We start from the raw sequence: 13,574 nt of genomic DNA, 5'->3' as shown, positions 1-13,574 counted from the left end.
AGTACCCACTGTGTCTACACCAAGAGCCCAGGAGACCAGCTCCCAGGACCTGACCAAAGGCAGGTCCTGATCCTACAGGGTGGGGAAGAGGGGACAGCCACAGCCCCCACGCACACAAACACTGCGTGAGGCAGTGGCTGCAGGCAGCGGTGGCTACACTCTCTGCCTTCCTCTGTTTAATGGCCAGTGCGGTACAGTCAGTGGATGCACAGGTGGGCAGACACGGTGGCGCGGGGGTGGAGGAGGGAGGCAGCCCCTTGCTGTTCCCATGGCCTTGCTACGGGATAGGGGACTGGGGAAAGAGCGGAGCTATTGTGTAGACCCCAGCGGGTTGCCGGAATCCAGGAGCACGGGCGGGGAGGAGCCCAGAAGACACGGCTGGAGACCGCCCCTCTTCTCCACAGACCTCTTACACCCAGAGGGGTCCCTGGTGAGGAGGAGCTGGGGCCGGCCGCACCTACACTTGCTGCCCGCCCTGGATGTGTGATGAGGGTCGCGCGGGGCACACAAACAAGGCAGACGCCGGGGTGGGGTCCCGCGAGGTGAGACGGCCCACAGAGCAGACAGAGGCGGAACAGACGGGAGCTGGGAGCCAATGCACAGCTGGCTGGGGCCTGGGCTGTGCACGCCTCCAGGCCAGGCTGGCCGGCCGAGCCCAGCAAGGCGGCCTCCTGGGCACAGGAGGAGGGCTGGGGTCCCACAGGCACTGCAGGCGAGGGGCGGGAGGGGCAGGCAGTGGGTTGCGCGGGGTGGGGGTGGCCTCCAGCTCAGAGACCAGGGGAGCCAGAACTGTTGGTGGCGGTGTGGAAGCAACTGCTGGGGGCATCCCTGGTGAGGCTGTAGGTGCAGTAGGCCACCGCAGAGCCCAGCGTCAGCCCCGACATGTAGGACACGGTCATGGTGTTTCCTGCAAATGAGACCCACTGAGGGGCAGGGCACAGCGAGGCAGCCCCAGGACCCAAGGACCCATCCCGCTGGGCCGTGACAGCTGCCAGCTCCCGACCCTCACCCCCCAGCCCGATGACCTCTCTCGGGGTCTCATCTTCTGCTTCCAGAGGCGGTGGCCAGGGAGGCCCTGGGTTCCCACTTTCATCTCCCTTCTGCAGCCACCTGCAGGGCCTGCCTAGGTTCACACCGACTGGTCCTGCCAGCCACCCCTTTCCCCAGCACCTGCTCCCAGCTCCCAGCTCCAAGCTGCTCCGCCAAAAATGGGTTCCAAGCCACACCTGCTTGTCACACCTGGGACAGGCCCAAGGGAGGACCACTTGAGGGACAAGGGATGGAAGAAGGTCCCCACACTTTACACATGACCGTCCAGGAGCTGGCTGGACCCCAGGCCCCAGCACGCACAAGCATACGTGGATGCTCTCCCTATCCCTGCCTTACCTGCCAGCTCTCGCTGTCGCGGGCTCACTCTGCCCGCAGCCAGGATCATGGGTGCGCTGCCGAAGTAGCCGTTGCTGACTCCCATCAGCAGGGAGAAGATGCAGGGCCAGGCAGGGTGGCGTAGGGCGGGCGCACCACTGGGATACACGCACAGGATGAAGAGCGGGATGAAGACCACGCGAAGGCAGGAGCAGGCCAGCAGGTGCGTGCCTCGCCAGTCCACGGGCAGCGCCGCCAGGATCTGCCGGAGGACAGGGCTCCTGTGAGCGCACGTGCGGCGTCCCTGCCTCCCTGGCAGCCTCCAGGCCGACGCCACAAGCTCACCGTCCCGGGGGCAGCAGCGTCACCCCCGGGCCCCACGCCCCACCCCGGGCAGGGCGCACCTTGCCCACGAAGTCCGAGAGGTTGAAGAGAGCCATGAGGAGAATGGGCAGCCACTCGCCCAGGACACAGTGGCGGATCTCAGACTCGAGGCCGGGGAAGAGGCACAGCGTGATGAGGTAGGTGACAGCGATGGACAGCATGTCGGCCCAGATCACGCGCGCCACCACGTAGCGGTGCAGCAGCAGGGCTGCGGGGCGGGAGGACAGGATCAGGGCATGGAGCTGGCCGGGTCTGAGGGAAGGGGTCGGGGTGGGGCTAGACAGGGTCACGGGTACAGCTGGTAGGGGTCCGGAGTAGGTGCAGGTTAGGTCAGTGTCAGGTGGGGGAGTTAGGAAGGGGCAGTCAGGGGCAGGGGCTGGACCTGACCGGAGTCGGGGATGGAGCCAGTCGAGGTGGCCGGGGTAGGGGGACAGGCTAGGGGTGGGGCTGAGGGGACACCCTCACCTCGGAAGGTGGGCCAGCTCCGCTTGGCTCTCGGCCGAGGAACATCAAAGCGCACATAGGCCCCGCCCCCACCGCCGCCCGTCACCTCGTGGGCCGGGCTGTCCTTTGGGGATCCACCGCTGGCCAACACTGGGGCCTGGTGCTCCTGGGGGGCGGGGAGAAGGAGTGGGTTGGGTCTGAGCGGAGGGGACAGAGAGGGGACGCGTGGCTGACTGCAGGAGGGACCCGGTTATCACCTGCTGTATTCGGACACCTCCCCTCACCGCCCTGGAGTCTCTCAGATTTCCATCCCAAGCCTGGGGACCTCCACCCTCAAACACAACAGGCCCTCCCCGCCTCTGCGCCAGGTCGAGGCTCAGGTGAGACACCTGCCAGCCCCGCATGCCAGGCAGCCCTGCCTCCACCAGAGGAACGCCTCCACCAGGGACTCCCAGCACCAGGAGCGCTCGGCGCGGGGACCGGGGTGCGCGGGATGGGGGCCTTACGAAGCGCACGTCCCCCGCGGCGACATCGTGGTGCACTCGGTAGCCGGCGGCGCCCAGGCCGGCCCGGCCGCTGTCGCGCGGCCGCGTGGTGTAGTAGAGCACGAAGCGGCTGCGGCGCACCAGCAGGTGCAGCAGAAAGCAGAGCAGCTCCAGCCCCACGGAGACCAGGAAGAAGATGAGCGTGCTGGCGCGCTCGTCCGGGAGCAGCAACTTGGTGAGGATGCGGCTCAGCGAGATCATCACGCCCGCAGTGCCTGGCGGCGAGGGCCCCACCATGAGGGCCTCGTCCAGCGGCCCAGCGCCCTGCCCCGCCCGGGGCTGCACACACTCACCGCTGACCCTCCCCACGCCGCTGCCTGCACGCGTGCGCGCACATGGCATTTATCTAACTCCTACTGTGTGCCTGCGACTACACACAGGAAGCCACTGTCCAGCGTCACGTGCAAGCAGTAGGCGTCGGGGAGACACTTAGCACACTGTGTGCAGAACACGGGCTGAGACTCAGCGAGGGGAGACCGGCACTCCGTGAGCCCACTATAGGATGGGGAAGGAGACGGTGTGGCTGTGGGCTGTTCTCAGCTTGATGGAGAACCACTGGGCAGCGCCAGGTGGAGGTGGCCATGGGCACAGTGGGCCACGCTGGGTGAAGAGACCACAGCTAGAGTGTCTAGTGCTTCCCACCCCAAAGTCCAGCAGCCAGCAACTGGTCGGCCTCAGTATACATAGGCAGGGACAGCATACATAGGAAGGGGGCGTCGTGGCCTGCACTTAGTCCCCTCAGAGAAGCAGAGGAGGGGCTTCACAGCACACCCCACCCACCTCCAGCATGCTCGGGTCAGGACCAAGGCTGGCCACCGGTGCCAAAACATTAGCCACACCCTCACACCCACTCCAGCAACACGGTACATGCACACGCATGTGCTCACACGACCCTCCTGGGTGGGAGACGGTCCCGTTCCCCACACAGCAGCCCCACGCGCCCTCCCCCCAGCCAGGCGCGCCCACAGGGGCGGGGCCGCAGTACTTACTCTCGCCCGTCATCACCCCCTGCGTGTACCTCTTGGGCAGCAGCCCCGTGTACCCGTAGAAGCTGGATTGCTGCACTTGAAGGAGAGAGGGCACCCATGAGACATCTCTGGTCCCCCGACACACAGCTGCGGGCACCCCCAGCCGCGGGGCGCCTCAAGGGCGACAGGGTCACTGCCGAGCTCAGGCCAGTGCAAGGTGTCGCATCCAGGGGAGGCAGCCAGAAGCCCAGCGGCTCCCGCAGGGACGGACGAGGTCATGGATCACAGTGGGGTGGACAGGAGGGACAGTTGGGCCCATCACCCGAGCTAGACATGCAGCCAAACTGGGAGAGCCCTCTTCTCTTTTCAATAAGCATCATTTTTAAAAAAGTATTTCTTTGAAGGAGTCAGAGATTTGTTTTCCAACCACTGGTTTCATGGGACTGGGTCAGGCTGTGAGGTCAGCTTTCTAGGCCTCCCACGGGGGTGCAGGGGCCCATGCACTTAGGCCATCCTCTGCTGCTTTCCCAGGGGCCTTAGCAGGGAGCGGGATGGGAAGTGGAGCAGCTGGGACTCAAACCAGTACCATATGGGATGCTGGGAGTGCAGACAGAGGTTTAACCCGATATACTGCAACACCAGCCCCATAAATAAATTATTTAAAAATATTTGCATTGGAAGGTCAGTGGTCAAGAGAACAGTGACAGGAGACAGATGGTTTCAGTTTAGCATGACTCTGAAGGCCAGTTTCCACCAGCCCTGGCGACTACCTCTGCACTTGTGTGGACACAGTGCGTGCCCCTAGACACTGCGTGGACCAGTGTACAAGCATGAGTACATATGAACACGTGTGCCCGTGGGGTAGTGGATGCCTGCTGCGAGCCGGCCACCAGTGCCAGAGCAGGCTGGGGGGGACGCTGTGTGCCTGGTACACTCGGAGTCCAGCCGGCCCTGGCCCAGTCCCTACCTGTACAGCCGAAGGCCACGGTGCCCACAGCAGCCAGGTTGATGGCGTAAGCCTGGCCATGAGAGAAGAGCTGCAGCCACACATCACAGACACTGATAAAGAGCAGGGGGCCCACGGCCAGGAGGTAGCCTGCAGAGGGAGACACGGGCCATGGCTTCTGGGCTAGGAGGCTGTGGGGCACGGGATGGCAGCATGGTTGGGACAGCTGACCATAGCTAGCCCATGAGGGGCATGGCCGAGGGCAGCGTGGGGTGTGGCATCGGCATGGCTGGACCACGAGGGGTGTGGCCGGGCCATGGGGGTGTGGCGGCTGGCCGTGGCTGGAGCAGCAGGGTATGGTTAGACCACGAGGGGTGTGGCCGGGCCATGGGGGTGTGGCGGCTGGCCGTGGCTGGCCGGGAGGGGCACGGATGCCAGCTGTGGCGAGGACAGGTGCGTACCCGCTGCGATCCTCGTGTGCATTGTCAGTCGCTCTACCAGCACGTTATTCAGAAGCACAGCTACCAGCGCCACCAGGATGTAGGTGAGGCTCATGTCAAACACAATCGAGGTCCCTGTGGGGTGTTTGCGGGGAGGGCGACAGCGGTGTTGGGATGGCCCCTCCCCGGGCACCCACCCCTCTCTGCAGGGTGGGGGCGGGTGAGGGGCACACCTGGGTACTTGTGGTGCAGGTAGTCCACGTCCGTGATGAAGCTGTTGTAGGGCAGCAGGAAGCCCACACCGGCCAGCAGCATGGCAAAGTAAATGGCATGGTAGCGGTCGTCCGGCACCGGCTCCTCCACGGCTAAACCCAAAGACATGCTGAGGACTGCAGCCACTGACCCGTGACCCACGGCGTGCCCAGGCCACAGTCAGCATAGCCACCATTGAAAGCGATCACACACCATCAGCCAGCAACACGGCCAGCATGGCCACAGCCACTGCTGGCTCTGCAGTTGGCATCACTGTGGTCACTGCCCACCACCCTGGCCAATGTCTACCACCTCAAGGTCACCATCCACTGCCCCAGAGCCACCAGCCAACACCACAGCACCACCTCCGGCCACCAGGCACTGCCATGGAACGTCCACCCCCCGGCCAGTGCCATCCACTGCCCCAGAGCCACCAGCCAACACCACAGCACCACCTCGGGCCACCAGGCACTGCCATGGAACGTCCACCCCCCGGCCAGTGTCACTGTAACTTGCAGCATTCACAGCCCTGCAGTAGCTGACCGTACAGATAGGGACAGGCCTCATGACAACTCCTGGGGCCAGGGCTTCTGCAGGGACGGCTCCGGCCCCACTGCAGGGACTAGGGAAGTCTGTGGCTTGTCCCATGGTCCCATGGTTCCCAAGGCAGGCAGAAACGACTCATGGTTCCAAAGGTTCCAAAGGGAACCCGTGGTTCCAAAGGGAGGCAGGAGCGACTCGGAGATAAGGATTTCCCCAGTCCCTCAAACCCCAAGCAGCAGCCAAGGAGGAGGGGCAGGGGCCTGCTCCCTGGGAGTCAAAGAGTGGTATGTGGGGCTCCCCGGGGACCCCTGCCTCGGATGACACCCAGTGCCTATGGCTCAAGTTGGGGAAGGGGTGGGTGCTGAGCCTGCTGGCAAGACCCTGTATCCCACAGCCAGGTGCCTGGAGTCTGGTCTGAGGTCCGTGTACTGCCAGTTGCCTGGGAGGCAACAGTGATGGCTCAAGTGACAGGCCCCTGCCGCCCACGTGGGAGGCCCCCAGCTCTGGCCAGGCTGTCAGTCCTGGCTGTTTCAGGGAGGGAACAGGCTCAGTCAGTCCTGGCTGTTTCAGGGAGGGAACAGGCTCAGTCAGTCCTGGCTGTTTCAGGGAGGGAACAGGCTCAGTCAGTCCTGGCTGTTTCAGGGAGGGAACAGGCTCAGTCAGTCCTGGCTGTTTCAGGGAGGGAACAGGCTCAGTCAGTCCTGGCTGTTTCAGGGAGGGAAGTGGCTCAGTCAGTCCTGGCTGTTTCAGGGAGGGAACAGGCTCAGTCAGTCCTGGCTGTTTCAGGGAGGGAACAGGCTCAGTCAGTCCTGGCTGTTTCAGGGAGGGAACAGGCTCAGTCAGTCCTGGCTGTTTCAGGGAGGGAACAGGCTCAGTCAGTCCTGGCTGTTTCAGGGAGGGAACAGGCTCAGTCAGTCCTGGCTGTTTCAGGGAGGGAACAGGCTCAGTCAGTCCTGGCTGTTTCAGGGAGGGAACAGGCTCAGTCAGTCCTGGCTGTTTCAGGGAGGGAACAGGCTCAGTCAGTCCTGGCTGTTTCAGGGAGGGAACAGGCTCAGTCAGTCCTGGCTGTTTCAGGGAGGGAACAGGCTCAGTCAGTCCTGGCTGTTTCAGGGAGGGAACAGGCTCAGTCAGTCCTGGCTGTTTCAGGGAGGGAACAGGCTCAGTCAGTCCTGGCTGTTTCAGGGAGGGAACAGGCTCAGTCAGTCCTGGCTGTTTCAGGGAGGGAACAGGCTCAGTCAGTCCTGGCTGTTTCAGGGAGGGAACAGGCTCAGTCAGTCCTGGCTGTTTCAGGGAGGGAACAGGCTCAGTCAGTCCTGGCTGTTTCAGGGAGGGAAGTGGCTCAGTCAGTCCTGGCTGTTTCAGGGAGGGAACAGGCTCAGTCAGTCCTGGCTGTTTCAGGGAGGGAACAGGCTCAGTCAGTCCTGGCTGTTTCAGGGAGGGAACAGGCTCAGTCAGTCCTGGCTGTTTCAGGGAGGGAACAGGCTCAGTCAGTCCTGGCTGTTTCAGGGAGGGAACAGGCTCAGTCAGTCCTGGCTGTTTCAGGGAGGGAACAGGCTCAGTCAGTCCTGGCTGTTTCAGGGAGGGAACAGGCTCAGTCAGTCCTGGCTGTTTCAGGGAGGGAACAGGCTCAGTCAGTCCTGGCTGTTTCAGGGAGGGAACAGGCTCAGTCAGTCCTGGCTGTTTCAGGGAGGGAACAGGCTCAGTCAGTCCTGGCTGTTTCAGGGAGGGAACAGGCTCAGTCAGTCCTGGCTGTTTCAGGGAGGGAACAGGCTCAGTCAGTCCTGGCTGTTTCAGGGAGGGAACAGGCTCAGTCAGTCCTGGCTGTTTCAGGGAGGGAACAGGCTCAGTCAGTCCTGGCTGTTTCAGGGAGGGAACAGGCTCAGTCAGTCCTGGCTGTTTCAGGGAGGGAACAGGCTCAGTCAGTCCTGGCTGTTTCAGGGAGGGAACAGGCTCAGTCAGTCCTGGCTGTTTCAGGGAGGGAACAGGCTCAGTCAGTCCTGGCTGTTTCAGGGAGGGAAGTGGCTCAGTCAGTCCTGGCTGTTTCAGGGAGGGAACAGGCTCAGTCAGTCCTGGCTGTTTCAGGGAGGGAACAGGCTCAGTCAGTCCTGGCTGTTTCAGGGAGGGAACAGGCTCAGTCAGTCCTGGCTGTTTCAGGGAGGGAACAGGCTCAGTCAGTCCTGGCTGTTTCAGGGAGGGAACAGGCTCAGTCAGTCCTGGCTGTTTCAGGGAGGGAACAGGCTCAGTCAGTCCTGGCTGTTTCAGGGAGGGAACAGGCTCAGTCAGTCCTGGCTGTTTCAGGGAGGGAACAGGCTCAGTCAGTCCTGGCTGTTTCAGGGAGGGAACAGGCTCAGTCAGTCCTGGCTGTTTCAGGGAGGGAACAGGCTCAGTCAGTCCTGGCTGTTTCAGGGAGGGAACAGGCTCAGTCAGTCCTGGCTGTTTCAGGGAGGGAAGTGGCTCAGTCAGTCCTGGCTGTTTCAGGGAGGGAACAGGCTCAGTCAGTCCTGGCTGTTTCAGGGAGGGAACAGGCTCAGTCAGTCCTGGCTGTTTCAGGGAGGGAACAGGCTCAGTCAGTCCTGGCTGTTTCAGGGAGGGAACAGGCTCAGTCAGTCCTGGCTGTTTCAGGGAGGGAACAGGCTCAGTCAGTCCTGGCTGTTTCAGGGAGGGAAGTGGCTCAGTCAGTCCTGGCTGTTTCAGGGAGGGAACAGGCTCAGTCAGTCCTGGCTGTTTCAGGGAGGGAACAGGCTCAGTCAGTCCTGGCTGTTTCAGGGAGGGAACAGGCTCAGTCAGTCCTGGCTGTTTCAGGGAGGGAACAGGCTCAGTCAGTCCTGGCTGTTTCAGGGAGGGAACAGGCTCAGTCAGTCCTGGCTGTTTCAGGGAGGGAACAGGCTCAGTCAGTCCTGGCTGTTTCAGGGAGGGAACAGGCTCAGTCAGTCCTGGCTGTTTCAGGGAGGGAACAGGCTCAGTCAGTCCTGGCTGTTTCAGGGAGGGAACAGGCTCAGTCAGTCCTGGCTGTTTCAGGGAGGGAACAGGCTCAGTCAGTCCTGGCTGTTTCAGGGAGGGAACAGGCTCAGTCAGTCCTGGCTGTTTCAGGGAGGGAACAGGCTCAGTCAGTCCTGGCTGTTTCAGGGAGGGAACAGGCTCAGTCAGTCCTGGCTGTTTCAGGGAGGGAACAGGCTCAGTCAGTCCTGGCTGTTTCAGGGAGGGAAGTGGCTCAGTCAGTCCTGGCTGTTTCAGGGAGGGAAGTGGCTCAGTCAGTCCTGGCTGTTTCAGCTCACTGCAGCGAAGATGACAGCGGCCCTGTCAGGAGTGGAAGTCCAATCACCCTTGCAGGTGGACACGCGGGCAGCTGAGCGCACGCGGCAGCCGCAGTCACAAGGTGCCGAGCCGTTACAAGCACGAGGGGACAACATGACACTCGGGGAGGAAGGAAATTCAAAGATAAGCTGATAATTTGTGACCCTTGGCTGGCAAGGGTTGCTTGCAAAACTCATGAAAAACGCTTATGATAAAAAAAAAAGCTAGGTGTGGGTTAATTCTGTACCAAAATAACCTTGCTTTTGAATTTTATCTTTCTATGAATGTTTTCCAAGTACCCTCGTTCATAGCTCTGTTTTGAAGTGGACATGTATATGTGTGTATGTGAGAGGGAGCTAGCCCTCAAGAGCCTGCGCTGAGCCAGAAGCTACAAACCCCACCAGCGTCGGCCACGTGGCTGGCAGGGCCCAGGCCAGCGCCCACTACCTCCCAGGACACATGAGAGGGTTGGAAGCAGACACACTGGGACCCAAACCCAAGCTCAGACATGAGGGGTGGGTGTCGCAGGAAGCATCCAGAGCCCTTGCCCCTCGGATGTGTGGGCCAGCCGAGTCCCCCGCTGCCATGGAGACGGGATGTGCGGGGGCGCCTGCAGGGGACAACCCTTCCTCAGGGACTTGGAGGAAGTTGAAGGGACCACAACCCCCAGAGACTTGGATGCGCAGCAGCTCCTCTCAGGCACACTGCCTGCCTGGCTGTGTTGAGGGCACAGGCTGGCCGGAGGGTCTGGGCCTGCCTAGGTGGCCCTTGCTCTGGTCTGTCCCCTTTGCTGCACGGCCCTCTCCCCTCCCAGCTCCGCCCCTAGGGCGCCACCCATCAAAGGCAGCACCGTGCCCCTGGCACTCCAGCACTGGGAGCCGAGCAGGTGCCTGCACCAAGGTGTCTACCCATCCACCTGTCTCACACGAGTGCCATCTCTCAGGGTCAGCCGCTGACTGACCTGGCCACTGCCACCTCTCGGGACCAGCAGCCATCCGGTCAACCTGCAAGCATGCGAGGGGTCCCAGAGCAGGAAAGAGTGGGTGGTGGGACAGAGGGCGCAGCACCGTCCCCTCTCTACACATTGCATCTCACTTCCTTTGGCTCTGTTTCGGGGAAGGGGCAAAGGCTCAGCAGGTCCTAAGCCCTTGCCCGAGGTCTTGGCACTCCGCCCCACCCTCCCTCCCTCCCTCCAGTAGCTCTCCCGTCCACTATACTGTCGGGGCGTAGCCTGCGGTGGCAGACAAACTTGGCAGCGGTCACAGCAGCCCTCTGAGGCGTGGGTCCCCCTGATACAGCCCCTATGACCTCTGTAGGACACACAGCCAAGGGTACCCCCTTCCCCCGCCTGCCACCCCGTGCCCTCTAGTAGGGCCAGGCACACCTCTGGCCCACAGCTTCACTCACCAGAATCCGAGTCGGTGCAAACTGGAAACACCTTGGCCTTGACGCCCGGGCTCTGAGCGACCTTGGGCACAGTGGCCTCTAGCTGGAAACCATCTAAGCCGCAGCCCAAGCCCATGCTCCTGTCCCATGTGCCGGGCTCCTGCAAGCGCTGGCTCCGCACGGAGGCCATGGCGGCCGGTGCTGTGGAGAGAGCAGAGCGGATGCTGGGGGTGGGGGAGGGTGGGACAGGCGGAGGGGACACTCCAGCCTCCCTGCCTGCCGCACAGTGTCCCAGGGGCCACCCCTTCCATCATTCCCCCCCACCCCCCGCTGCTGTGATAACACTTGCTGCCGAGAAGCGGCAGGCCCCAGGAAGCAACCACATGGCCTGCACAAGGGTGGCAGCTATGGGCACCAGGAGAAGCGTAAGTCCTCTCTCTCGCCGCACCTCAGTGCTTCTCGCTTCAGTGCCGTTGTGCCAGCCTCGCCTTGGGAAGCAAGGTGGGGCTGTGTCCCCCACTATGCCAGCAGTCCCCCTTCCCCCAGCGTGCAGGGAGGGAGGCTGGCAGAGCCCCTACGCCGTTTGGCAATTATAACTCTGATTATGCTGACTGATCTAACCCAATAATCAAAGGACCCCCGCTCATTGCAGCACCTGTGGAGCGGAGACCCCAGGGCATGGGATGCTGGAGGAAGCCGGCAGGGGCCTCAGCCCCAGGGGAGGGGAGCTAGCACGAGGCTCAGCCAAGAGCTCAACGGGCTGCACCTGTCCCCTCTTCTGGGCCTCCCTTCCTCCAACTCGCCTGCCTCAGTTTACCTTCTTCCCAGGCCCCCAGCGGGCAGCCCCAGCTATGTACTGACTCCCTCTCACTACCTGTCAACCAAGCTTTGCTTGGGGCCTGGGGAGGTAGGCCTGAGGGCCCACAGGTCCAGGAAGCAGACACACTGGGACCCGAACCTAGTCTTAGGAGCCCACTGAAATTCTGTCCCGGCTGGCAGGAGGCACTCAGGTGACCAGTACCCGACATGCCGTGAACAGAGACTGGGGGCTTCCCCTGGGGTCTGGGAAGCTTGGGGGCATCCCCTCCCAATGGCCCTCCACCTCGGGAGGCAGGACACCACCTGGAGTTCCATTCCAAGTTAGATGGGGACCCCAGGCACAGCTGAACTCGCCCATCACCCAGAGCCAGCGGCTTGGCCCCAAGGATTGCTAGTAAGGTCTAGAGCCCTGGTGATCCCCTCTGAGTTCACACTTCAGCCCCAGTCCGGGCCAGCTTCCAGCACCCCCACCTCCCAGGAGACACCGGCCCCAGTACAGCACTCCCACCACTCAGGATACAGCACTCTCAGGTGGGAGTTCGGCCCTAGAGGACACCCAGCCCCAAAAGGCCAGGCCGTGTCCAGCATGAGCTTCCAGGAAGCTAGGTGCCCGCCCCGAGAGCAGTGTGAGGCCAGTGCGCAGCTCCAGGGGGCTCCCCCCCGCCAGGCCAGTGACGTGGGAGCTGCCACCCACACTGGTGGCCTCAGCTACCGGGGAGGGCACTGGTGCACAGCCCTGTCCCCACCCTTCACCCTCAAGGTTAACAGCCCCAGGGGCAGGTTTCAGAAGGCCCCTCCCCACCCGTCCGCATCCCCCTTACTGAAAATCCCAGCACATTCATCCAGGCCCACCATGACCCCCAGCCGGCAGGGCCTTTCTCTGCCCTTGGGGCCACCCTCAAGCTCCCCACCTCAGTGTGGAACAGAGGAAAGAGGGGGAAGGCGTGGCTGCACACAGCAGGTGCTCAGCAGCTGCACCGGCTGCCACCGAAGGGCACTGCGCTGCCCTGGCAGGAGAGTCCTGAACCTTCCCCTTGCCGGCGGCACGGCCAGGCCAGGTCCAAGGTCTCGGGGCGATCATACTCCAACTCCTGGCTGGGCGCTGGAGCCGCAGGGCGCGGCTGGAGCCCACCGCTGGGGCGCATCTGGACCCCAGCGGGCGCGCCCTCCCCGGGAACTCGCACTTCTGTCTGGGCCGCGGGCGCTTAACGGGACGCCCTTGGAGCCCCCTGCCCAGGCCCGGCCTTGCAGCTCCTACAGCAACCAGCGCTGCCTGCCCACCCAACTCCTCCAGTCGGACTGTGGGGTTATCCCGGGGGGTATCCACCTGCCACTTCCCAGGGGGCTGGGAAAGCAGGGGTCGCGAGCTGGACAGGGCCCGGAGGCCGCGGCCTGCACTCAGGCACCTTCCCGGGCTCGCCAGCCCTCCCCATCCAGCGGCCGTAAAGTTGGGTCCCAGGCCTGCGCCCCCCAAAGCAGAGGTCACAGAGCCGGGAAGAGACCTGGGTCCTCCACCTCCAGTAGCCTTCCCAAGAACGGGGGTAGGGGGGGGACAGGGCAGGGGAAGGGTCGGGAGGCACTTCAGGATCCTTGGGGTGCGCCCAGGAGGAGGTGGCGCGCGGGGGCCCCTGGCGCCTTCCCGCTGGTCAGGTCAGGGTCCGGCGCTCGCTGCCGGGGTCGGGGTCCCAGCCGCTCGGCCGCGGGACAGAAGGGGTCGGGGCAGGACCGGGGTACCAGGGGCGGCAGGGCGGGGAGGGGCGCGTGGGCCGCCGCTCCGCAGACAAAGGCTCCGACAGGTCCCCGCCGGCGGCGCCCGGCGGCCGCCTCGGGCCCGCCCCGCCCGCAGCTCCGCGGCCCCGCTTACCTCGGCCCGACCGCGGCCGGGGTCCCCGCCGTCGCCGGGCCCCGCGCCGGCGCCCGCGCGCCTCGGGCCGGGCGCGGCCGGCGTCCTCCGCCGGAGCCCGGGACCGCCAGCCCCGGGTCCGCGAGCGCGTGCGGGGGGCGCAGCGGCGGCGGCGAGCACAGCCCCGGCTCCGCTCCGCCCCGCCCAGGCTCCGCCCCCTCCGACACCCCCATCCCGAGTCCCCCCTCGGCAGGCGGGGGTCTGGGGGACCGCGCGAGGCCCACTCTCCTCAGCTTCCGGTTCCCAGACCCGCAGACCCGCGCACATCGGACCCGCCACTGTGGC

At 63.8% G+C, this 13,574-nt stretch overlaps 1 protein-coding gene across 1 annotated transcript; it reads right to left on the bottom strand.

Annotated features, from left to right (window-relative positions):
* Positions 1–272: 272 nt before the first annotated feature.
* SLC29A4 (solute carrier family 29 member 4) lies at positions 273–13,366 on the bottom strand. The gene is made up of 11 exons (XM_058680646.1): positions 13,251–13,366; positions 10,589–10,768; positions 5,326–5,457; positions 5,114–5,227; positions 4,674–4,802; positions 3,728–3,802; positions 2,700–2,953; positions 2,215–2,359; positions 1,770–1,957; positions 1,387–1,627; positions 273–907 (listed from the first exon to the last, which is right to left on the bottom strand). The coding sequence occupies exons 2-11, from the start codon at positions 10,755–10,757 to the stop codon at positions 768–770; spliced, it is 1,587 nt and encodes a 528-aa protein (XP_058536629.1). The 5' UTR covers positions 10,758–10,768; positions 13,251–13,366; the 3' UTR covers positions 273–767.
* Between the last annotated feature and the right edge of the window lie 208 nt (positions 13,367–13,574).

The sequence above is a fragment of the Ochotona princeps genome, chromosome 24 (assembly GCF_030435755.1).
Source record: "Ochotona princeps isolate mOchPri1 chromosome 24, mOchPri1.hap1, whole genome shotgun sequence".
NCBI lineage: Eukaryota > Metazoa > Chordata > Mammalia > Lagomorpha > Ochotonidae > Ochotona > Ochotona princeps.
Note: the sequence above shows the minus strand (reverse complement) of the source record. Positions and strands in the feature narration are given on the sequence as shown.

Coding starts and splice junctions, on each gene's coding strand:
- SLC29A4 (XM_058680646.1), bottom strand. CDS start 10,757: ATGGCCTCCGTGCGGAGCCAGCGCTTGCAGGAGCCCGGCACATGGGAC. Junction 5,458..10,588: donor TTGCACCGACTCGGATTCTG/GTGAGTGAAGCT, acceptor CTTTGGGTTTAG/CCGTGGAGGAGCCGGTGCCG. Junction 2,360..2,699: donor CCGCGGGGGACGTGCGCTTC/GTAAGGCCCCCA, acceptor CCCGCCCCCCAG/GAGCACCAGGCCCCAGTGTT.